This window comes from Agaricus bisporus (genome assembly GCF_000300575.1).
Source record: "Agaricus bisporus var. bisporus H97 unplaced genomic scaffold AGABI2scaffold_2, whole genome shotgun sequence".
NCBI lineage: Eukaryota > Fungi > Basidiomycota > Agaricomycetes > Agaricales > Agaricaceae > Agaricus > Agaricus bisporus.
The window spans coordinates 1793593-1817607 of NW_006267355.1; the positions used below are offsets into that span (position 1 = coordinate 1793593).

At 49.1% G+C, this 24015-nt stretch overlaps 8 protein-coding genes and 1 non-coding gene across 9 annotated transcripts; 6 read left to right on the top strand and 3 right to left on the bottom strand.

Moving 5' to 3' along the window:
• Nucleotides 1-818: 818 nt before the first annotated feature.
• Nucleotides 819-1244, top strand: AGABI2DRAFT_64884 (hypothetical protein; the record flags this gene model as incomplete). Its single annotated transcript, XM_006458303.1, has 1 exon — nucleotides 819-1244. The coding sequence occupies one exon, from the start codon at nucleotides 819-821 to the stop codon at nucleotides 1242-1244; it is 426 nt and encodes a 141-aa protein (XP_006458366.1).
• A 955-nt stretch (nucleotides 1245-2199) lies between these two features.
• AGABI2DRAFT_t20 lies at nucleotides 2200-2272 on the top strand. The gene has a single exon. It is a non-coding gene; the product is annotated as a tRNA-Cys (tRNA).
• Nucleotides 2273-4181: 1909 nt separating this feature from the next.
• AGABI2DRAFT_176740 (hypothetical protein) lies at nucleotides 4182-6011 on the top strand (the record flags this gene model as incomplete). The annotated part of the gene is made up of 2 exons (XM_006458304.1): nucleotides 4182-5850; nucleotides 5974-6011. The coding sequence occupies 2 exons, from the start codon at nucleotides 4182-4184 to the stop codon at nucleotides 6009-6011; spliced, it is 1707 nt and encodes a 568-aa protein (XP_006458367.1).
• An 846-nt stretch (nucleotides 6012-6857) lies between these two features.
• Nucleotides 6858-7598, bottom strand: AGABI2DRAFT_65015 (hypothetical protein; the record flags this gene model as incomplete). Its single annotated transcript, XM_006458305.1, has 1 exon — nucleotides 6858-7598. The coding sequence occupies one exon, from the start codon at nucleotides 7596-7598 to the stop codon at nucleotides 6858-6860; it is 741 nt and encodes a 246-aa protein (XP_006458368.1).
• Nucleotides 7599-8866: 1268 nt separating this feature from the next.
• AGABI2DRAFT_115392 (hypothetical protein) lies at nucleotides 8867-9751 on the top strand (the record flags this gene model as incomplete). The annotated part of the gene is made up of 1 exon (XM_006458306.1): nucleotides 8867-9751. One exon carries the CDS (start codon nucleotides 8867-8869, stop codon nucleotides 9749-9751), a length of 885 nt encoding a protein of 294 aa, XP_006458369.1.
• Nucleotides 9752-9909: 158 nt separating this feature from the next.
• Nucleotides 9910-10531, top strand: AGABI2DRAFT_115393 (hypothetical protein; the record flags this gene model as incomplete). The annotated part of the gene is made up of 3 exons (XM_006458307.1): nucleotides 9910-10171; nucleotides 10252-10460; nucleotides 10514-10531. 3 exons carry the CDS (start codon nucleotides 9910-9912, stop codon nucleotides 10529-10531), a joined length of 489 nt encoding a protein of 162 aa, XP_006458370.1.
• Nucleotides 10532-13491: 2960 nt separating this feature from the next.
• On the top strand, nucleotides 13492-13905 carry AGABI2DRAFT_45136 (hypothetical protein; the record flags this gene model as incomplete). Its single annotated transcript, XM_006457625.1, has 1 exon — nucleotides 13492-13905. A coding segment is annotated over one exon (414 nt), but the record flags the coding sequence as incomplete, so codon positions are not given.
• An 8465-nt stretch (nucleotides 13906-22370) lies between these two features.
• On the bottom strand, nucleotides 22371-22986 carry AGABI2DRAFT_141231 (hypothetical protein; the record flags this gene model as incomplete). The annotated part of the gene is made up of 2 exons (XM_006458308.1): nucleotides 22371-22396; nucleotides 22431-22986. The coding sequence occupies 2 exons, from the start codon at nucleotides 22984-22986 to the stop codon at nucleotides 22371-22373; spliced, it is 582 nt and encodes a 193-aa protein (XP_006458371.1).
• Nucleotides 22987-23540: 554 nt separating this feature from the next.
• Nucleotides 23541-23993, bottom strand: AGABI2DRAFT_199933 (hypothetical protein; the record flags this gene model as incomplete). Its single annotated transcript, XM_006458309.1, has 1 exon — nucleotides 23541-23993. The coding sequence occupies one exon, from the start codon at nucleotides 23991-23993 to the stop codon at nucleotides 23610-23612; it is 384 nt and encodes a 127-aa protein (XP_006458372.1). The 3' UTR covers nucleotides 23541-23609.
• Nucleotides 23994-24015: the final 22 nt, after the last annotated feature.

Genomic DNA, 24015 nt, shown 5'->3' on the forward strand with positions numbered 1-24015 from the left:
TTGGCTCTTTCTCTGAGCAGATCGCGAAGATAATCGGTACGGTCGATCCGCCTCCACGGGCATTCGAGTCAACACCGCCCCCTCCTACTCCCTCTGGTACTGCCACTCCTCGGCCACGGTCTCCGTCGGCCGATATGGACATGACTCCGAGGAAATCGAAGAAGGCGAAGCCGGCGCAGCCGACCCCCCCTCCTCCACCCCAGCCACCCGTTTTTGGAAAGGACCCTGTCCCTTCCAAAAATAACACTTACGCAAAGGCCGCTGCGCGCCGCCCCCCTCAACAGCAGCCTCTGCCCCGCCCTCAGGCCCCTGCCGCCCCCGCGGCCGTCGCCATCGCCCCTGCGTCCAAGCCTTCGGGCAAAAAACGGAGGGCTCGTCACACATGCCACGGCGCTTCGCGCCGCGGTGTGCAACTTACTCCCCCGGCCGGATCTTCTATCCGTGCCGCCCACGTGTCCCCGGCCATGTTGGCCGAAATCAACACCCACCTCCAGAGTGACGTCAAGTCTGACGTCATTCTTGAACACGCGGAAGACTCTGGATCCGGCATTTTCATTGCCGCGAGCCGAGTCCCTACTTCCTCCGAGACCGCTTGTGTCCTCAAACACATTCGGCGTCTCATCACTGTCGCGGGCGTCGTGCCCATCAAATCCACTCCCGTCACTTCGACATCTTACCTCAAGGTCATCGACGTGCCCATGGTCCCCGCCGAACCGAAGGTTTGGCAGTCCACTCAACGCAGCGCGTTCACCAACGCGCTTTCAATTTCGCCGGTTGGTAAGGAGCTTTCCATTGCCATCAAACACGCCGTCCGCTTCATGCGGACCTCGGCCCACAGCGACACGTGTGTTGCTTGGATCGACATCCACGATTCCGTCGCGGGCACTTCGGCCCGCTCCTACATCAACAAGACGATCGTCATCGGCGGTCGAAACTGTCAAATCCGCGGCGCAGCACCCCGGCCCGGTTCCGCTTTGTGCACTCGGTGCATGAGGTGGGGCCATCACTCTTCGGTATGCCGGTCTAAAGGCATCCGCTGCCCCCTCTGCGGGCTTCCCCACTCCGAGGACGCCCACTCCACTTATTGCGCCCATTCCAAGCGCGACCCCGACGCCCGGTCTTGCGTCAACTGTTGTGCGACAGGCAAGACGAAGCGCGACCACTCTGCTACTGACACTTCGTGTCCGTTCTGGCAGAATCGATTTGATAGGGACTGGCTGAGGCGCCAATTCCCTAAGAAGTGATCAACGCGCGTCAAACCGCGTTTCAGGGTTAGTAGCCGGTGAGGCCTCCCAACATTCTTTTTCATTTTTATTTATGTCCACTTTCCGACTGACTTTATCTTGGTTTCGCGTTCCAATACTACGTATAGTTTGTGCTTGGCTGTTTGATTCGATCCGGGGCCGCACACTGAAGTACTACTCTTTTTCGATCGGACTTATATCTCACTATTTCTCTACGCTAGCGCTTGACCTCGTCGCGCAGGATACGTTTTTTCTTTTTCTCTTGGTAACGCGTCATGGCAACCATATTCTCAGCACGTTGTACATAGTGTTCGCATGTACTTATATCGCTGGAATAGAAGGCTCGAACGGCCACTTGATTACAAAAAAAAAAAAAAAAAAAAAAATTCATTGACGACATTACTCTTGTCTCGAAAAGTGATACTGCCATGGCCTCAGCTGTCTCTGAGCTGTCCAAACACTTCAAACTCCGTGATCTCGGGTCTACTACACTTCTGCTGGGTATTCAGGTCACTCAGGACTCTTCTACTCGCTCCATCTCTCTCTCGCAGGAGCACTACATCAAGGAGCTCCTAGAACGCTTCAATATGGATGATGCTAATCCTCTATCCACTCCCCTCGCTCCGGGATCTGAACTCTCTGACATTGTTCCTTCACTCGAGGATCAGGCTGAGATGAAGTCAGTTCCCTATCTCAATGCTGTAGGTGTTAGGTGATGACAGGACAAGTCACCTGACAGTTCGGAGCTCTGTGCTCTCACATAATCTGTACTGTGCCTCAGCCCCTGCAGCAGGCCCTCAGTCGTTTTTTTTTTTTTTTTTTTTTGTAATCATTATAGTTTATTTCAAAACTACTTAAAGGGTGCCATGACGCGTTCCCCTCCAGGCCCTCAGTCGTGGGTTCCACCTCTAGGCCTAAGATGTATACATATAACATCTTAGCTACTACATACCAAGATCATATAGCTCAGTGGTTAGAGCTTCCTAGTGCAATTGGGATGGTCCCAGGTTCAAACCCTGGTGTGGTCACTTTTCTATCTTGACAGTAGGTGCCCTTCAGTATCTGGCCACTATGACTCGCCCCGACATTGCCTATGCTGTCTCCTATCTCGGGAGGTTCAACTCGAACCCAGCTCCGGCTCACTGGCTTGCAGTCAAGCACTTGTTCCATTATCTCATTGGCACTATGCACTACAAGCTAGTCTATCAAGCTAGTGACTCGGAAGAGCTTTTCACTACCTACTCAGACGCCTCTCACGGAGCCTGCAAGGCTACAGGTCGAGCTACAGGTGGTTATGTGACTCTAGTCTCGGGTGCTGCTGTAGGTTGGTCTTCTAAGCGCCAGCCATTTGTGACTCTCTCGAGCACCGAGGCCGAGTTTGTTGCTACCGTCGAGGCAGGTAAGGAGATTAAATGGACTAGGAATATTCTGACCGAGTTTGGCTTCCCTCCGACACTCCCTTCGACTCTCTTCGTTGATAACAAGTCAGGAATCAGTGTAGCCAAGAATCCAGAGCATCACGGGCGCATGAAACACCTGGACCTGCGCTTCTACTGGCTCCGGGAGGCTGTTGAAGAAGGACTCATAGATCCTTTGTATGTTTCGACTCACGAGCAAGTGGCCGACATCCTTACCAAGGCTGTGGCAAAGAAGGTAGTTGAGTTCGCTGTTCCTCTATTAGGACTTGAGTAGACTGGCTAGATCAAGGGGGTGTGTTAGAGTGAGCAAGCAGTCTACAAGTGTTACTGGTGGACTTAGATATATGCGGACGAGTTTAGTCACATGATAGCTTAGTCATGTATGGTTGAACTTCCCTGTGGACGCTTCAGAGGCCTTAGCTTCTTACAGTGTATCCACAGGTGAGTACAAGTTATTAGAACACAATATAGCTTCTTACAGTGTATCCACAGTTTATCCTTGGGATTGCGTCGGCCATTTGGCTGAGTGGGCATTTTGTCAGGATGTAGGCGTTTCCTGCCTGGCATTAGCGCTCGTTCACCAGTGGTCCTGCGTTCAAACCTGGGGGTGAGCAGGATTTATCCTCTACCTTAGGTAAGCAGTGAGCTAGGTTGTGATGACCAAGCAATAACACGGGTGACACCGAATGTTCCCACGGTTCCTTGATTAGGTAATCTGTGGTGAGCGTCATGTGGGCAGGGTGGAGAGACATGTCATGTGATTGTTCCCATGAGGCTGATCAGGACTAGCGCGGGGGTAATGCAGGTAGCTGCAAGTGCTTGTGTATGCGGGCATCTGTTACTACTGTGGTTCCTAATCGGGTAACTGGTTGGGACTAGCGTGGGGGTAGCGCTGGTGACTATGTCACTACTGCCGGCTTAGCCGACCCCTGGCCACTTGCAGACACGGCTTCATGCTGAGTCATCCCCCGGCTGTGTAGAGGAAAAGTATGCCGAGTTAACACTGTGATGGTGTGATGAGCGGTATGCGAATTAGCCCAGGAGTCCAGTAACATGGCGTGGAGCCGGTGCTTCGGCATTGGTGAACGTAGGGCATCTATAAGAAGGGGAATCGTTTATATAACAAGCCGACCGGGAAACCGGACAGGCCACCCCTCTCCAGTCTGCTTCCCGGCACAGCCGGGTTCAGCCTGATCTGGAAGTTAGTAGGGATCACCTAAGCTCCTGATCCGGGCAACTGCATAAGCAACCCGGGGATCAATCAGGTAACGGCCCCTGCGAGACGGCGAGCTCTGACAGTTATAACCACGGTACCTCAGCCCGTTAGGGGCATATGAAACCGGCTGCGGAGTAACGGGAAACGCTGCCGGGGTCGCGCCCGGAGTCACACCGCGGGCCGTAGCGGCTGACTTGGAAAACATAACAGCCGACTCAAGAGGACACTATTCCGCCGTCGGTGGCCCTGGTACAGTTAAAATAGCCAGGTTGCTGCTTAAGTTGATTCCACGGCACGGTCCATATGGGCCGGCAGGGCAGAGTGGCCAATAGCCACGCGTCGCAAGACACCCCCTTAGCCGGGCCTGGACATCGGCTTGTGGACCAACATCCAGACAAAGTCAAATTCGTTCTCATGCCAAAGAATCACAAAGACAGAGACGAATACCACAGCAAACTGAACCTTGCTCCCGTAACGGAACCGAACGCCCTGCATCTGTTTACAGCAGGCGTCAAACACAAGTTCGATCCTAGCGTGCCTGTGCCGCATCGAACTCACTCGCATATCGCGCTTGTCACAGTATTCAAAGGACAAGCCATCACATCTAAAACGAGGGCCGCCGGAAGGCGCGTCAACGATGAAACAATTGTCGGATGGTCTACATTTCTGGCATTAATCAAAGCGCATAAGAAACTTCAAAAGGGATGGCCTATTTCCAAGGTCGTTCTTTACACTACGTCCCAGTTGATCATCAAGAACTTGATGTCAACTAACTCCAAACCGCTTGGATCACAGCTTTCCATTGCTGTATCCCTAGCCTTTGACGCAATCGCCACAGACTTCCCAGAAGTCGATATTGAAGTGCGAGGCTTTAACAAATCGTGGGCCACGGCTCCGGGTACCTATACAGAGGACTCGGGAATGTTACAGCCGTTGGCTCAAAGAGCATACCATTCAGCGGAGACCACAAGGACGTTTACAGAGCGCTCTCTCTCATTCCCTCAATCTGCCTCTTATCATTACACGAGACAGAAAACAACGCGAGACGCCATTTACTTATGGCAAACCGGTTTCCAACAAGGAGTCTGCACGCCGAGCGAGCCGCCACCACACATGCCGTCTTCGGATGGTATAGGAACGCGCTTCGGACTTTTAGTCCGCTCGCAAGGATTCAACGTGCCGCCACCACACATGCTCTCTTCGGGGAGTATAGGAACGCGCTCAGGACTCGGGAACGCATCAAGCGAGCCGCCACCACACATGCCATCTTTGGATGGTATAGGAACGCGCTCAGGACCTTTGGTCCGCTTGCAGGTTCAAAATTCTTCATATCATATCAAGTCTTGTTTCAAGGGTAACAGCTGGTATGACATTACTGACAAAGAAGGCAACGAAGTACTTCCAAGTCATCTTCAAGGCGGCCCGTGGTTCCAAACTTACCAAGGAGTCAAGGCTGCCAATAATTCACCACTCTTCGCTCGTCTTATGCGAGTCATGTGCAATCATGCACCGATAGGGGAATATAGAGTGAGGTTCTTCCCCAACGAACCTTACAAAGCATGTCAATGCGATCTTCGGTCACCAGAGACGCGTCAACATTTACTAATGGTTTGCCCTCTGTTTGTGAGGCGAATCAACCACTACGATCTTGAAGGCATCACTACGATTAGAGGCCTCATCCTCTTTCTTCAAGACAATCCCCAAGCGTTTAGTTTCGAACCACCGGAACTTCCGCGACACGCAGACGAAAGCTGGCCGGCATATAGGAGAGAGCTAGAGTTAGCTAGAGATGAAGAGAACAAAAAGAGGAAGAAGAAGAAGCTTCCTCCATTAGTCGGACCGATCTTCTTGCACGAGTCGATCGAGTTCGTAAGGCATTGGAACGTGTGGGAGATTAATGATGGGTGGAGGGATATCTTCTGTGCGATGATGAGAGAGACTAAGCCTGTGTCGCAGGCGGTGTTGAAAAGGGGTAGGAGAAGGTTGATTTTCTTTTATCTCGTCTATGAACGTTTCTGTTTCTTTGTCTATCTTAGTGTACTTGTATACAGATTCGAACGGTCCCTTCTTTCTTTTTCTTTCTCTGTTCTTATAGCTTCGACCTCGTCAGCTGGATACGGATTCGTTGAGTAGATAAGTACAGGTGATGTAAAGTACGGGGAACGCGTCATGGCACCCTTTAAGTAGTTTTGAAATAAACTATAATGATTACAAAAAAAAAAAAAAAAAAAAAAGTCCTTGGGATTGCTCAGTCAGTTCCTATCCGATTGACTCGCTTCTAGGCTCGTTAGGATCGCCACTGCAACCGCTATCGTTCTATGCTTAACAGAACACGGAACTCGTTCTGGTCCTCCCCCGTCCCCATGCACTCCAAACCGAACTCTCAATCTAGGAGTAATGAGATGAAGAACAATGCGCGTGCATTCGCAGCACGTGTCCCCCCCAAATCCTATGCCCAGGCGGCTAAGCAGTTTGCGGCGCCTACCGCCCCCGCTCCCATTGTAATGGAAGAAACTATACAGTGGGCCATGGCATTGAAAGAGCAGTGTCCTGAGATGACGATGCAGGACACATTGAAAGCAGTAGCCCCGGTGGTTTTTTTTTTTTTTTTTTTTTTTTTTGTAATCAAGTGGCTGTTCGAGCCTTCTATTCCAGCGATATAAGTACATGCGAACACTATGTACAACGTGCTGAGAATAAGGTTGCCATGACGCGTTACCAAGAGAGAAAGAAAACATATCCTGCGCGACGAGGTCAAGCGCTAACGTTGAGAAAAAGAAAAAAGAAGAGTTCGATCAAAAAAGAATGATACATTAGTATGCGACCCCGGGACAAACCTAGACAGACAGGCACAGACCACACCTAGTACCGGAACGCGAGTCCAATGAAACAAGCGGAGAGTAGACATAGAAAAATGAAAACAAATGACGGGAGGCCGACCCGGCTACTAACCCCGAAACGCGTTTTGACGCGCACTGATCATTTCTTAGGGAATTGGCGCCTCAGCCAGTCCCTATCAAATCGGTTCTGCCAGAATGGACACGAAGTGTCTGTTGCAGAGTGGTCACGTCTAGTCTTGCCTGCCGCACTGCAGTTGACACAAGACCGTGCTTCTGGATCGCGCTTCGAGTGGGCGCAGTATTCGTGATGGGCGGCTTCAGAATGAGGGAGCCCGCAGAGAGGACAGCGAATGCCTTTTGATCGGCATACGGAAGAATGATGACCCCACCTCATGCACCGAGTGCACAAGGCAGAGCCGGGCCGTGGAGCTGCGCCGCGGATTTGACAATTCCGACTGCCGATGACGATCGTCTTGCCAATATAGGAGCGGGCCGAAGTGCCCGCGACGGAATCACAAATGTCCACCCACACGACGCAAGTGTCACTGTGGGCCGAGGTCCACATGAAGCGAACAGCGTGCTTGATGGCGATGGAAAGCTCCTTGCCAACCGGCGAAATCGAAAGCGCATTGGTGAAAGCGCTGCGCTGAGTGGATAGCCAGACCTTAGGGTCGGCGGGAATCATGGGCACGTCAATAACCTTGAGGTAGGAAGTCGAGGTGACGGGAGTGGACTTGATGGGCACGACGCCCGTGACAGTGATGAGATGCCAAATGTGTTTGAGAACACAAGCGGTCTCGGAAGAAGTGGGGACTTGGCTCGCGGCTATGAAAATGCCAGATCCAGAGTCTTCAGCGTGTTCAAGAATGACGTCAGACATGACGTCATTCCGAAGGTGAGTGTTGATTTTGGCCAGCATGGCCGGGGACAGGTGGGCGGCGCAGACAGAAGATCCGGCCGGTGGAGTGAGTTGCATGCCGTGACGCGAAGCGCCGTGGCAAGTGTGACGAGCCCTACATTTTCTGCCCGAAGGCTTGGACGCAGGGGCGATGGCGACGGCCGCGGGAGCGGCAGGAGCCTGAGGGCGGGGCGGAGGCTGCTGTTGAGGGGGACGGCGAGCAGCGGCCTTGGCGTAAGAGTTATTCTTGGAAGGGACAGGGTCCTTTCCAAAAACAGGTGGCTGGGGTGGAGGAGGGGGGGTCGGCTGCGCCGGCTTCGCCTTCTTCGATTTTCGCGGGGTCATATCCATGTCGGCCGACGGAGACCGTGGCCGAGGGGTGGCTGTACCCGAAGGAGTAGGAGGGGGCGGGGTTGGTTCGAATGCCCGTGGAGGCGGATCGACCATTCCGATAATCTTCGTGAGCTGCTCAGAGAAAGAGCCAATGCCCGCGACGGAGGAGATGTTATACCCATCGAGATCGCGACGTCTGATGAGTGTGTGTGTTGCTCGTAACATGCAGTCCACGAACTGCGAGTAGAGCGGGTGTTCGGCCTCAATATCGTCAAGCATGGCGATCGTGGTGTTGACAAGTTTGAGCATTCCCTTCTGACCGGCGGTCATGGTGCGGGAACGCCCAGTGGAAGGGGTGGAGGTCGGAGCCGGGGTTGGGGTCGACGGGAACGGTGCCGGGAAAGGGTTGTCCAGCGGTCGGGGAGCCGAGGTGTAGGACAGGGGAGTGAGGGAGGACTCTGGGAACCCAGTAGTCCTAGCAGGATTTGGCGTCATGATACGAGACGCCGCCGGGAGTTCGAGCTCGTCTTCCATACGAGCCGCCGCCTGTAGAAGAGCACGTCCAATAGACGTATTGTACATACCCTCCGGAATTTCGTCATCAGACCAGTCGCCTTCGTCGCCGTCAGCGTCAATGTCCATTGCAGATTGTTTATTGCGACTCATAACTAGTGGCCACTGAGACTTCCAAAAGAGGAAGGTAGTGGTACAGGTTCAAGAAGCGTTGAGTAGCCCCGGTGGTCAACACGCCACCGAGCTCGAACGAAGTAATTGTGCCAAAGTCGAAGAAGGCGCTCGCGGCTCAAAAAGCTGCCCAAGGGATTACGGGTGGACTCAATCTGAAGTCCGCTCAGTTTGCATTTTCTCATATCGTTCAACCGGAAAGATTCGGTGACATGGGGAAAGTAGTTGATGCCATGAACAGGTATCTGGTTTTCCATAAATCGCAGATGAGGGTCCAGAACGGCCGCCTATTTAAAAATGTTGTCCACTTTTATCTTAACTTAGTACCGTCTAAACAGGGGTTCATGTTGATAAGAGAGTCATTATACAAAGCGTTGGAGGTTGAACTCCCTGAAGGGGACAGTGACCTTCCCAATGCTCCGCAGTCGGTTGCCCATTTGATTCTGAAGGGCTTCAATTATTATACCAGCCAGTACAACAAACGCCCGGAGGATATCCTTACGGGTGATCAAGTAATTGAAGCTATGGGATCTGTAGATCAATTCCGTGGCTTGGAATGTGTCAGAAGGCCAGCTGTTGTCAGATCTCGAGGTTCAAGGGACATGGCGGTCGCATTTGTGGATGTCTGGGATTCGAAGACTGGGTCGCGTACGAAAGACTTAGTCAACAAAGTATATCATATTCGAGGAAAGCTTATTAAAGTAGAATACGCTAGACAGAGAGAGTTCGTTCCACAGTGTCAGAAGTGTTGGAAATGGAACCACGGAACATCCCGGTGTCGCCTCAGCCATCAGCTGTGCGCCCGATGCGGCCAACCCCACATGACCAAGAATCACACCTTGTTCGCTACATGTTGCGGAGCGGCAAGGAAGAAGGAGGACTGGACAGGAGAGTGCAAGCACGAGATAAAGTGCATCAATTGCAAGGGCAATCACACTGCCGACTCCACCAAGTGTACATACAAGCGACACCAGAACAATATTTCGTCGCATGATCAAAGGCGCGCTACGGATATGGCAATTGAAAGGGAAAAGCGTGACAACAGACGCCGGACCATCCACCAGGCACGTCAACTCGATGACAAGCAAATTATCGAAATCCCCTCCTCCTCTGAATGAATTGTACAACAGAAAGAGACATTAATACTATTAGCGGACCTAAACAATCTGCACCACGGTCATTACAATACTTAACTATTCTATCATTCAATGCACGTAAGAGTTGGGAAACTACCTCTATTGTATTGGACAAATGTGCCGGATATGTGGACATTATCATGTTCCAAGAACCGGGCTGGAAGGGTGTGAGGAGGCAACCTTCTACCAATAACAAGGAGGGCGACGTGGCGTGCGGCCCTCCTTTACACAGCTCGTGGCGTCCTTTCACGGAAGCTTTCGACAATAGAGATGAATCTAGAGCAGCTAGGCGGGTACTCACTTACATCAACAGACGATTGGACGTTTTCAAACCACAACTCCGGTCAGACATCCTCAAGCATCGTGACGCATCATTAGTCACTTTGCACATTCCTCAACCACGTAGGGGCATTTCAACATCCTCAATGTCTATAATGATGGGAAAACACATGCGGCGGTGCATGAACTTAGACGGATTACAGAATCTTTGCCACGGATATCGCTGTGTGCAGGAGATTTCAACATCCAAGATCGTACATGGGACGAAGGGGCGGTTAACCAAATTAGACCATCTTCTCCCTTTATGCGGCTTCAGGAACTGTTCACAGACCTGGAGATTCAATATGTGCACCCAGTTAACAGAGGAACACCAACGAGGATACCAGACAATGCCGAATCTGTTAGAATAAGAGTGAGAGTCGATAGGTGTCGAACTCTGTCAGTGGAAGCTAACGGTTCCAGTAGATGTTGTTAAACCACTAGTATTGAGGTCTAACTCGACAAGGAACTACTTGTCGAGTCAAGATACTTATACTACTACAAAACGATTTGAAATCAAAGAAGTAATGGCTATGACATACGTATGATGTAATGCATGACGACAAAATGACATCATTGATGACGTCATATGGAAAGTGATAGAACAACTATTAATAGTCCAAATTGATCCGAGGATTTACCACTGCTAACAGAATCACGAGCATCTGTCATCGATCTGGTCGCAGCATCAGCGGCCTTGATCAATCAAGAAGGATTCCACTACAAAGTGAAGGTGGATGACAGAGAGAGGTGGGGGTCGGATCACCGGCCTCTTCAGATAGAGGTGCTGATCTCGGGAAGTGAGCCAGAGATGAGGTGTAAGCGGAAGATTGAAGCATGGTCAGAGGAAGAGGATGACTATGTGACACAGATATGCGGGGACTTAGGCAGAATGATAGAGAACGTTTCTCATTCCTTCTTGAACTCTTACCACCACCTTCCCCTTTGGGACATTGGTGTGGACGTGCTTTTTAGTCGGAATACATATTGTGTCTAAGGGATAACGCTTGATAACTCGCGACCCCTCCATTGCCTTCAAGTATGGCTGATCACCGCGATCGCCCGTACCCTGCCCGCCCTTCCCGCCCATCGTCGCCGACGGGCTCATTTCGAAGTTTTTCTTCTAAAAGCAGTATGCGCTCTAAACTATCTGGAGCTCTAGGTGCTGCTAAAGATACTTTCAAATCTCTTGGGTCGCCTAAACCGAAGAGGAAGAATTTCATTGAGGCAGGATTCGAAGAAATCGCTGCAAAAGAGAAGACGCTCATGGAGCGAGCAGAATTAGAGGTCGTTCCCACGTTGCAGGAGAGCGAAAAGGAGCTGGAGGAACTCAAGGAAGAGATACTAACTTCGAGGAGGTATGCTGAGGACTCTGATGAGGATGAGGAAGTAGCAGAGAGCAGCGATGAAGAAAACAACGACGCAAAGGCCGCCGCCGTACCCAGCCAGACTGAGTCCAACTTATGGAACCAGTTCTCTACTCCCCCGGCGGAACTCATGACGACTCCGCCCCTCCCATCCCCCCTCCATGCGTCTCAATCGACGTACGGATTCCCCACTCCCTCCCCAGCACTCCTGGACCACCCCGCGTTGAAGGACGCGCGTACACCTCCCCGTACCCATGAGGTCTTGCCAGATTTGGACAAGACTCCCACCACGCCCTGGGTAATGAAAATTACTGAGGCCGAAGCCTACGCGCTCAAAGTCCGAGCGGCTAACGACTCGGACAGCCATATCATGACAGGCGTCAGCATGTCATCAAATCAGTTTGAGGATAACGTCAACAAGTCGAAGGAGATAGTTGGTGAAATTGTGGATGAAGAGATACGGAGCTCGTCGCCCGATCTTCCGTCCGAACCATGGACGTTCTCTGATGACCAAGTCGCTGGCTTCAGGGAAAACTTAAACGGGATCCTCAACAGTATGGCCCATATCACACCAAGGATGGCGACCAATCCAGATGCTATCGCCTTTGAACTTGCCAAATTTGTGGGCAGGCTTATCAACTCTGAGTGGGCTGAAGTTAAGGTCGGACATGAGTCCATCGCATCAGTCATCAGAGAAGCAGCAACGTACCATACTCCAATCGACATTCCCCGTCCCCCACCGGTGAAGAACGTTAAGTTCGCGCCGACCCCCACCCCTACCCCAGCAAGCGCTCCGACTCCTATGGAAGTCGATGCGTCCCCGCCCAGGATCACGGCCTCTGCCAAAGGAAAGAAAAAGGCCTCACCCATTCCCCCGACTCCCCAACATCCGGTCACCACCTCGCCGGTGATCGCGTCACCCATCAAGATCAGTGCGGTTCCCAAACCGCTGGTCCAACGCTCAAAGACTGGCCAAAAGGTAAGCCAGTTACCTCGTATATGCCTTACAAGCTGTCAGTGGTTACCAAGCCGACAGTGACTAACGAGACGCTAGCGGGAGTCACGCCCCGTATGCCCGAGTCCGGTTTCAGCCGGCAAGCTAAGGGCAGAGACGCTAGCGGGAGTAACGCCCCGTCCACCAGTGCAGTCCCTGCTGCTGGCAGGTCTCGAGACGCTAGCGGGAGTTACGCCCCGTGGAACCCGCCCAAGAGCGGTAAAGGTGCCCCAGGTAAGTCAGGGGCATTTACCACAGCAGAACACGGAACTCGGTCCGGTCCTCCCCCCGTCCCCATGCACTCCAAACCAAATTCTCAATCTAGGAGCGCAGAGATGAAGAACAATGCGCGTGCGTTCACCGCGCGTATCCCCAAATCCTATGCCCAGGCGGCTAAACAGTCCGCGGCGCCTACCGCCCCCGCTCCCATTGTCATGGAAGGAACCATCCAATGGGCAATGGCACTAAGAGAACAGTGTCCTGAGATGACGATGCAGGATGCTTTGAAGGCGGTAGCTCCAGTGGTAAATACGCCACCGAGCTCGAACAAAGTAATTGTGCCAAAATCGAAGAAGGCGCTCGCGGCCCAAAAAGCCGCCCAAGGAATTACGGGTGGACTCAATCGGAAGTCCGCTCAGTTTGCATTTTCTCATATCGTTCAACCGGAAAGATTCGGTGACATGGGGAAAGTAGTGGATGCCATGAACAGGTATCTAGTATTCCATAAATCGCAGATGAGGGTCCAAAATGGCCGCTTGTTCAAGAATGTTGTCCACTTTTATCTTAACTTAGTACCTAACAAACAGGGGTTCATGTTGATAAGAGAGTCATTATACAAAGCGTTGGAAGCAGAACTCCCTGAAGGGGACAATGATCTGCCCAATGCACCACAATCTGTAGCCCACTTGATTCTGAAAGGGTTCGACTATTTCACTAGCCAGTACAACAAATGCCCGGAAGATATCCTCACGGGTGATCAAGTGATTGAAGCTATGGGGTCTGTTGACCAATTCCATGGCTTGGAATGTGTTAGAAAGCCTGCTGTTGTCCGATCTCGAGGATCAAGGGACATGGCGGTTGCGTTCGTAGATGTCTGGGATTCGAAGACTGGGTCACGTACGAAAGACCTAGTAAATAAAGTATATCATATTCGAGGAAAGCTAATTAAAGTAGAATACGCTAGACAGAGAGAATTCGTTCCACAGTGTCAGAAGTGTTGGAAATGGAACCATGGAACATCCCGGTGCCGCCTCAGTTATCAACTGTGCGCCCGATGCAGTCAACCTCACATGACCAAGAACCACACCTTGTTCGCTACATGTTGCGGAGCGACTAGGAAAAAGGAGGATTGGACAGGAGAGTGCAAGCACGAAATAAAGTGTATCAATTGCAAAGGCAATCACACTGCCGACTCCACCAAATGCACGTATAAGCGGCATCAGAACAATATTTCGTGGCATGATCAAAGGCGTGCTACGGATATGGCAATTGAAAGAGAGAAGCGTGACAACAGGCGCCGAACCATCCACCAAGCTCGTCAACTCGACGACGAGCAAATTATCGAAATCCCCTCTTCCTCTGAATGAATTGTACAACAGAAAGAGACATTAATACTATTAGCAGACCTGAACAACCTGCATCACGGTCGTTACTGTTAAACGTAGAACAATAGCGGTTGCAGTGGCGATCCTAACGAGCCTAGAAGCGAGTCAAACGGATAGGAATTGACTGAGCAATCCCAAGGACAAACTGTGGATACACTGTAAGAAGCTGTATTAAGTTCTAATAACTTGTACTCACCTGTGGATACACTGTAAGAAGCTAAGGCCTCTGAAGCGTCCACAGGGAAGTTCAACCATACATGACTAAGCTATCATGTGACTAAACTCGTCCGCATATATCTAAGTCCACCAGTAACACTTGTAGACTGCTTGCTCACACTCTAACAGTTACAATACTTGACTATTTTTTTTTTTTTTTTTTTTTTTGTAATCAGCATAGTTTATTTCAAAACTACTTAAAGGGTGCCATGATGTGTTCCCCGTACTTTTCATCACCTGTACTTAACTACACTACGCGAAAGTATCCAGCTGACGAGGTCGAAGCTAAAAGAGAAAAAGAAAAGGAAAGAAGAGAATGTTCGAATCTGGATACAAGTACAGCTAAGTAAACCAAGAAACAGAAACGTTTGTACACAAGATAAAAGAAAATCATCCGTCTTCTACCTCTTTTCAACACCGCCTGCGACACAGGCTTGATCTCTCTCATCGCCGCGTAAAAGATATCTCCCCATCCGTCATCTATCTCCCACACATTCCAATGCCTCACGAACTCGATCGACTCGTGCAAGAAGATCGGTCCGGTCAGTGGAGGAAGCCTCTTCTTCTTCCTCCTTTTGTTCTCTTCTTCTCTAGCCAACTCCAACTCTCTCCTATATGCCGGCCAGCTTTCGTCTGCAAGTCGCGGTAGTTCCGGTGGTTCAAAACTAAACGCTTGAGGGTTATCTTGGAGGAAGAGGATAAGGCCTCTAATCGTGGTGATTCTATCCAAGTCATAATGATTGATCCGCCTCACGAACAGAGGACAGACCATTAGTAAATGTTGCCGCGTCTCCGGTGATTTGAGATCGCATTGGCATGATTTGTAAGGTTCCTTAGGGAAGAACCTCACTCTGTATTCCCCAATTGGTGCGTGGTTGCACATGACTCGCATAAGACGAGCGAAAAGCGGCGAATTGTTAGCAGCTTTGATTCCTTGATAAGTTTGGAACCAAGGGCCGCCTTGAAGATGACTCGGAAGTACTTCGTTGCCTTCCTTGTCAGTAATGTCATACCAGCTATTACCTTTGAAGCAAGACTGGATATGATAAGAAGAACCTTGTATTTGCGAGCGGACCGAAGGTCCTGAGCGCGTTCCTATACCATCCGAAGACGGAATGTGTGGTGGCGACTCGCATTGAATGTTCCCAAGTCTTGAGCGCGTTCCTATACTATCCGAAGGTAGCATGTGTGGTGGCGGCACATTGGATCCTTGCGAGCGGACCGAAGGTCCTGAGCGCGTTCCTATACCATCTAACGACGGCATGTGTGGTGGCGGCTCGCTCGGCATGCAGACTCCTTGGAAACCGATTTGCCATAGGTAAATGGCGTCTCGCGTTGTTTTCTGTCTCGTGTAATGATAAGAGGCAGATTGAGGGAATGAGAGAGAGCGCTCTGTAAACGTCCTTGTGGTCTCCGCTGAATGGTATGCTCTTTGAGCCAACGGCTGTAACATTCCCGAGTCCTCTGTGTAGGTACCCGGAGCCGTGGCCCACGATTTGTTAAAGCCTCGCACTTCAATATCGACCTCTGGGAAGTCTGTGGCGATCGCGTCGAAGGCGAAGGATACAGCAATGGAAAGCTGTGATCTGAGCGGTTTGGAGTTCATTGACATCAAGTTCTTAACTATCAACTGGGACGTAGTGTAAAGGACGACCTTGGAAATAGGCCATCCCTTTTGAAGCTTATTGTGCGCTTTGATTAATGCCAGAAATGTTGACCATCCGACAATAGTTTCATCGTTGACCCGCCTTCCGGCGGCCCTCGTTTTAGATGTGATGGCTTGTCCTTTGAAGACTGTGACAAGCGCGATATGCGAGTGAGTTCGATGCGGCACAGGCACGCTCGGATCGAACTTGTGTTTGACGCCTGCTGTGAACAGATGCAAGGCGTTCGGTTCCCTCACGGGTGCAAGGTTCAGATTGTTGTGGTATTCGTCTCTGTCTTTGTGATTCTTTGGCATGAGAACGAATTTGACTTTGTCTGGATGTCGGTCCACAAGCCGATGTCCAGGTTTGATATGTTCAGAGAGGGGGTCGAATATCTCTGAGGAAGGGTTGTCAATCACCGAATCAAGCGGAGACTTGATGACTTTGCGGATTGTCTTGGACTTGCGCTCCAAGGCGTTGGGATGTAGGGTAGATCCTTTGGCTTTTTGCCGTTCTAATAGTGAAAGAACGGGATGGTGCGGATGAAGCGTGTTGATGCGGATAACCGATCTCTCAAACAGCTTTTTGAGTTGGAGGTGGAGAGGCATGAGACCAGCCACGGCCGACATGGCTCCCATTGGAGAAGTTCGAAACGCGCCTGTAATCCAGCGCGCTCCTTGATTGTGAGTGAGACGGAGCATCTTGATGTTGGTTTTGAATGCTCTCGTTCCCGGTTTGTACCAACAGCGTAATCCAAAAGTCGCTATTGGCTGAATGCATGATATGTAGAGGAGGCGCTTTTGTTTAGGCGTCAGTCCTCAGTTGGAGTTTCCAAGCGACTTCATGCAACAAACTGCAGAGACCGACTTGGTGGAATAGAATTTGACATGATCACGAAAGGTCAAATTGCGATCAAACATGATTCCGAGATATCTCCACACATCTTTGGGGACGCATGGAGATTCACGGGTAAATGGAGCCACACCCAAGTTAATGCTGGGGTTTGGCGAGTTTTTGTTACGGGCGGAGTCCGCAAAATTGAATAATTCCGTCTTTGTATGTTCCATAACAAGTCCGAAGTCCTTGAAAATGGAAGTCATTTGGGCATACGCCTCTTTTAGAGTATCGTGAGTGTCCATTCTACAATCCCCCGTAGCAACAAGAAGTCCATCGTCTACAAAAGAAAGAAAAGAGATTAAAGGAAAATGAATGCGGTCCTCCTCGTCTTTGACCCATTTGTCCAGTAAATGAAAACACGGCGCTATATACAAAGCAGAGAGTATAGGCGACAGTGCGCTACCTTGTCCAACTCCTACATTACTATCGAATAGAGGAGAAGTGATATTGTCTATGGAATATTGTGTTTTTCTTCCTACTAAGTAATCAGAGAAAAAAGAAACTACACTAGTCGAAAATCCAAAATGTTTGAAAATTTTAGAAAGAACATTATGATTTAAAGAAGGAAAGAATTGAGCTACATCAAAAGCCAAAACTGAAGTCACCTTTTTCTTCGCCCACGCCGTACGAACATGATGTGTAAGTGCGACTGCTGCATCCTCGACCGATCTTTGGAGTATACCTCCGGTTTGACAAGGATGGATTACGCCGGCTTCAATACTTTCGAACTGAAGCCTCTGCGCGATCATTTTCTCGATAAGTTTCCCCATCGTATTGAGTAGGACAATAGGTCTGAACGATTTGGCTTTGTCGTATGACGGTTTGCCCGGTTTCGGAATGATCACCGAAATGGACTGTTTGAAGTGTTGAGGCCAATACCCAGTATCAAAACAGGCATTAGCTATCTTCGTGACGAATTGGCAGACTGTGTCATCTGTCGCAAATCGCTTCCACAATCTCCAGGAGACGTGGTCTGGCCCAGGTGCCATGTTCTTGGCACAGTTCTTGAGCGCGTCGTGAAATTCTTGAACTGAGAACTTCACCCATTCCCTCTCTTCAAGTTCTTCTAACTCACTATACATGCTGCTCATGTCGACTTCTCTGTTATCCGCCGCATTGTACGTATTGTGAAGGGTTTCAAACAACTTCTTCTCATTGTTGCACGAATTTCCTTCACTATCTAGGATCGCCTCAACCGCTGGCATCTTCCTCTCTCTGGTCCACGGCATTAAGTCCCATGGTCTCTTCCTATCACTTGCCATACTATGAATCTGTTTGTCAAAGTATTGACGCCTCGCTACATGCAAAGTCTTCCTCATCTTATTACGCATTTCCTTATTCCTAGGTCCTCCATTTTCTCCCATTTCCTGATAAACCTTCTTGCATTCCTCATTCCACCACTTCTTCCCGTGACGGCTTGGTCTCCTTTCTTCTGAATATGCCTCCCATGCCCTTTCAAACGCATTAGACACCCTTCCCATAGTCGCTTCCAGATCCTCCGCTGTTTTAGAAATGTTCTCTATCATTCTGCCTAAGTCTCCGTGTTAGGGCGACTGTGACTGAGCTGTCACAGGTCACACCTAAACTCAAGAACTAAGAGTAAAGTGACAGAAGTTTTATTAGGCGTGAACCTAAGAGAACTCGACGGAGTCTTCTACAAGTTTCTACCTACTTTATATACCTAGACTACGGCGCACAGACCAACTACCCTAGGTAACTTATTTATATACTGACATGTGAAAAAGAAGTACGTATGAGAAAATAAACTAATTATACATTTGACATGAGAAAGGAAGAGTGGAGTAAGAAGCAAGTAAACGAAAATAGATTGATCATAAAAACGTCAACAACACCAAACAAACCATAAAAGTGTCCACAAGTACAAACAACTATCTAAGGACGTAACCTTTCGTACCAGTCCCTGCCGAAGTATGTTGCCATCATTTCTCCACACGGGCACATCGTAAAGAACCGGGCCGGTTCCCAATGACGGAAGTCCGGGTTATTCCATCGCTGCAATATCCAGGGTCTCTCCAATACTTCGTCCCACATTATCAACGTCACTCTTCCACATATTACGCACCTACGATCTTCTAACCTCCATCCGTCTGGTCGGGGTTCTCTTCCGATAGCCGCCGCCGCCCTCCTCCACTGTACTTGCTCCGCATGGTTCGGAGGTAGGAAAGAAAAGATAAGATCAATGAGCTCAATTGGTAAATCTGTAGCTTGCGCCATTTTAGCAGTATGCCGATAGTTTAGCCTCCGTCGAACTGTAGCAGCAGAGGGAAATTATTATGTAATAAAATATGTGACAGATGTGACAGCGTGACGCCGTGACATTCTGGCAAGGTTCTAACAGTACCCCCTCCTTAAAGTCGGCTCCTCCGGAGACGACCCTTCAAGACCTCCACGTTCGCCAATTACGTTCCAACTTTTTAAGATATTCGGCATCAAATTGATTGTCGTCCCATCCGAATAAAGCCTTGGCTGTGAATCGATTAGGTAGTTCCCTTTCTTGGAACCCGGTGTCACGTAGGACGTGATGTATCCTATTGAGTTCCCCATAGAGTTGGTGGAATTCAGTAATCAATTCTTTGGGGTTAGCCAAGTTCTCCTCGGGTTCCCATGAATCTGCTTCTGCCGTATATCCTTTCCATCGAACTAAGTACCGCTTCTTTCCGCGGAGCCATTTGGCGTTAAGGATCTTCTCTACTTCCCATTCTTGTCCTCCTTCTATTTCTACGGCCGGTGCCGGTTTACTTCCTTGTCCTTCCACTTGTTCTCGGTAAAGCACTATTCGGCTGACGTTAACTACCGGATGGATCCGAATAGATCGGGGAAGATCTATTTCCACTGCGTTGGGGGAAATGATCTTCTTGACGGTGTAAGGTCCGATGAACTTCTCCGTAAGTTTCCGGGTAGGTTGTCCCTGGATTTGAAGGTCCCGGGTAGCCAATAGAACTTTATCCCCCACTTTGTATTTCACCGCTTCTCCTCTGCTTCTATCCGCATACCTCCGCATATCGTCTTGTGCCTTTTTCAGGGCTGCTTGAGTTTCCTCGTGTTGAAGTTTCATGCGGTCCGCAAAGTCCGCTGCTGCCGGGTGATTGCCTTGTCGTCGGAGATCGAAACCAGTTCTTGGGTGTCTTCCCACGTTGACCATAAATGGAGTTTCCTTTGTTGACGATTGTTCTTTATTGTTATAGGAAAACTCCGCTGTTGCTAACCAATCGGGCCAATCAGTTTGTCTATGATCGACAAATGATCGGAGATGGTGTTCTAGTTCTTGATTGGTTCGCTCGGTTTGGCCATCCGTTTGTGGGTGAAACGCCGTAGATAACCTAGTATCAATTCCCAACATTTTATTCAACTCCTTTGTAAAGTCTGCAGCAAATTGCGGTCCCCTGTCTGAGATCACCGTTTCTGGTAACCCGTGCAACTTCCATACATGATCCCTGAACAGTTTGGCTAGTCCTAGCGCTGATGTTGTTTCCGTAGTTGGGATAAAGTGAGCCATTTTACTGAATCGATCACACACCACCAAAATTGAGTCCATTCCCTGTGATTCTGGTAATTTTACTATGAAGTCGACGGATACGTCGGCCCATGGTTTGGTGGGAATAGGGTTCGGCATTAATTTTCCTGCTGGCGGTGTTGGTCGATTCTTGTTTCGTTGGCATTGATCGCATCCTTCTACGTACTTCTGGACTTGCTTAGTGACGCCTGGCCACCAGTAATTGCGCGTCACCATTTCTACTGTCTTCCATTGTCCTCCGTGTCCGGCAATGGGGGTATCGTGATGTAGTCGAATGATTTTAGTCCTCAACGTCTCGTCTTTTGGCACATAGACTTTTCCTTCTTTCAGTACCAATCCTTCTTCCAGCTTCCACTCGTCTCCCCTTAGCGACTTTACTTTTGCTCGCTTCATCTCTTCCACCGCTTTCACTACGTCATCTTCTTTTGCTTCTGATTTTCTGATTTCTTCCAATATTTCTTCTTCCTCCGCATTGATTAACATATGACCTTCTTCCATTGCTCGAATTGCGAAATACTCTGGTTTTAACAGGGTTTGATTCTTGTTATCGTCCTTTGTTCCTTGTTCAAAGTCAGGTCTTCTGCTCAATGCGTCTGCCTTCCCCATTGTCTTTCCTGGGCGGAATTTTAATTCGAAATTAAATCTAGATAGATATAAGGCCCATCTGGCTTGTCGTCGATTTAATTGTTGGGCTTTTGCGAAGTATTCTAGATTGCGATGGTCCGTCCATATTTCGAATTTATGTTTTGCCCCTTCCAGGAAGTGTCTCCATTCCTCTAAACATCGCATAATCCCCAACATCTCTCTATCATGAATATCATAATTTCGTTCCGTCTCCGTCATTGATTTTGAGATGTATGCAACTGGTCTCCACTTTCCATCTTCGCACTTCATTGACAACTCTCCACCTGTGGCATAGGCCGATGCGTCCGATTCCACCTTTAGTTCTTTATCCAGTTCTGGTGCTACTAGAATTGGATGTGATGTGAATTTTGTTTTTAGCGCATCAAAGGCTTCTTCTTCTTCATCTCCCCAACTCCATTTCTTGTCCTTTTTGGTTAATGCGTGTAGTGGTTTCGCAATACTAGCAAATTTTTCAATGAATCGTCGATAGTAATTTGCTAGTCCCAGGAATCTTTGTACGTCTTTAACACATTTTGGGGTTGGCCATTCCACTACATCTTTCACTTTCCTTTCCTCCATCTTGATTCCGTTTCTTCCTATTATACACCCTAAGAACCCCATCTCGCTTCGTTTCCATTCGCATTTTTCTGGTTTTGCGAATAGATCATTGTCCATCAACCTCTGTAATACTTCTTCCACCACCTTATCATGCTCTTCTTCATCATCAGTTCCTATCAAGATATCGTCAATAAACACAGCTACTTTTCCAGTATTTACTAAGTCCCTAAAGAGTTCGTTCATCATAGTTTGAAAAGTAGCAGGCGAATTTGTAAGTCCAAAAAACATAACCGTTGGTTCAAAGGCACCCATGAAAGTAGTAAAGGCTGCCTTCCACTCGTCTCCTTCTTTTATCCTAATGTTATTGTAACCCCAACGTAAATCTATCTTAGAAAATAATCGTTTGCTACCCATAGTGTCTATAAGTTCAGAAATTAAAGGTAAAGGATAATTGTTCTTAATGGTCCAATCGTTCAAAAACCTATAGTCCTGTACCATCCGCTTCTTTCCATCTTTCTTTGGCACAAAAAATACTGGTGAGGTCTGGGGAGATTTCGAGGGTCTGATATATCCTTTTCGTAGTTGATCCTTGACGAATGCTTGAACTTCTTCTCTCTCGTTTGGTGATAAAGGATATATCTTTCCTTTCTTGGGTTTGAAATCTTCCTTTAATTCGATAGCATGATCCCAGGGTTTCCTAGTCGGCATTCTCTCCGATTCCTTTTGTTTGAATACTTTAAGGAACTTGTGGAACCGTCTTGGTACTACTTGTTCTACTGAATCCATGTTTCGAATTTCCTCTTCTTCCGGCATCTCCTCTGTCATTCCTCTCACCCACGTTTCTAGTTGTTCTCCTTCTTCCCTGCTCCTATTTTTCTTTTGGGCGCTTATCCGTTTAGGACGTACCTGTCCAGCCTCCGCTTGTCCCGCGGTGGCTGTCTTGCTGTTGTCTTCTTCTAGACGTTCTGCCTTATCCCCATTTAATCGGTCAGCCACGTCACCGGGTGATTGCGCCCACCCCTCAGCTTTCTCTTTGGGTTGTTGCGCCAACCCCTCAGCTCCATTATTAGCACGCCTGTTACGTGCCAATTCCCTAGCAAATGCTGCCTCGACTCCTAATGCGATCCCTTCGATGATGTTCTTGGGAGTGGTGAATCTCCCTACTGCTTTGTTCACCCGTTCGTATCTTTCTTCCTCATCTCTAATTTCTTCCTGCTCCTCTTCATATGCTTCTATCTTGGCCATGGTTGGCCCTTCCTCTTCGTCATCACTTCCTTCGTATGGCATACCAAACTCGTCCAAGGCCATTTCCTCCATTGCTGGGCATTTGTGTTTGTTCAGCAAGTGTTCCGACGTTTGGGTTCCACACTCCTCGCATCTATATTGCAACACCGTTCCCCAATTTGATTTCTTTGGGAAGGAAACTAATTTCCAGCCTGCATATTGCTTGTGTGACATGTCAGGCTTTTCCCTCTTTTCTTCCTCTCGTGCTTCCTTCATCAACTGCCGTGTTGATTTCCTTGGTTCCTCTGTCCTTCGTATTTCTTCTTGCTTTTTTTTTGTTTTTCCTTTGTCTTTGTACCCACACCCGTCTGGGCACCTGGTCATCTTTACCTCTCCTTTCTCCCAATCGATTTCCGGATTATGCATCTGCAACCAAGGCATTCCTAGTATGACCTTATTCTTTCCTAGGCCACATATTTCGAAGTGTACTCTTTCTTTATGCCCTTTGTAGTATACGTTTGCAGCAACTCGGTGTGTCACTGCTCCAGATGCGTTGATTGTCCCATCAACATTTTTGACCGGGATTGGTCTTTCTAAAGGTTCCAGCTTGAACCCTTCTTCCTCTGCGAACACCTTATCCATGAACATTCCCGTTGCTCCACTATCCAACAACGCCTGTACTCCTACTCCATCGTGTGTGTCCAATTTTTCTACCCCCACATTCAGCTTAATTTCCCTTAAAGGTCGTATCGTCCTTACAAGGAAACTTTCCTCTTGTACAGTGTCCAAAACATTGATTTCGTTACATAGTACATCAAATTTGTTGTAGGAAGTCAAACGAGGAGACTTTGCTTCCTTTACTCTTTTAAATTCTTCTGTTCCTCCTCGAACATCCTCTTCCAATAGTCCCGCTGCTCGTCCACATCTAAAGTTCGCACATCTCGGGCCGGAGCCTTGCTCCAGCAGTTCTTGGCCATATGCCCCAACTTTCCACACTTGTAACACTTGATAGGACCTCGACTGGGTCCTGCGGCGGTGTCGACATCCATCGCGTTGGGATCTCGACGTTGAGGCTGTGGCCTCACGAAAGTGTTGTTGGAGGTGTGGGTTCGTAATTGGGGCTTAGCTTGCCCCCGCCGGTAGTAGTCTTCCTCCGCCTTTGCTTGCCTCCACTGCCTATCCAACTTCATGCTCCTCTCGTACCAACTCCTGATGGTAGTTGGTGGGTTCTCTGACTCCATCAGCGCCTTCCTAATCCTTCCT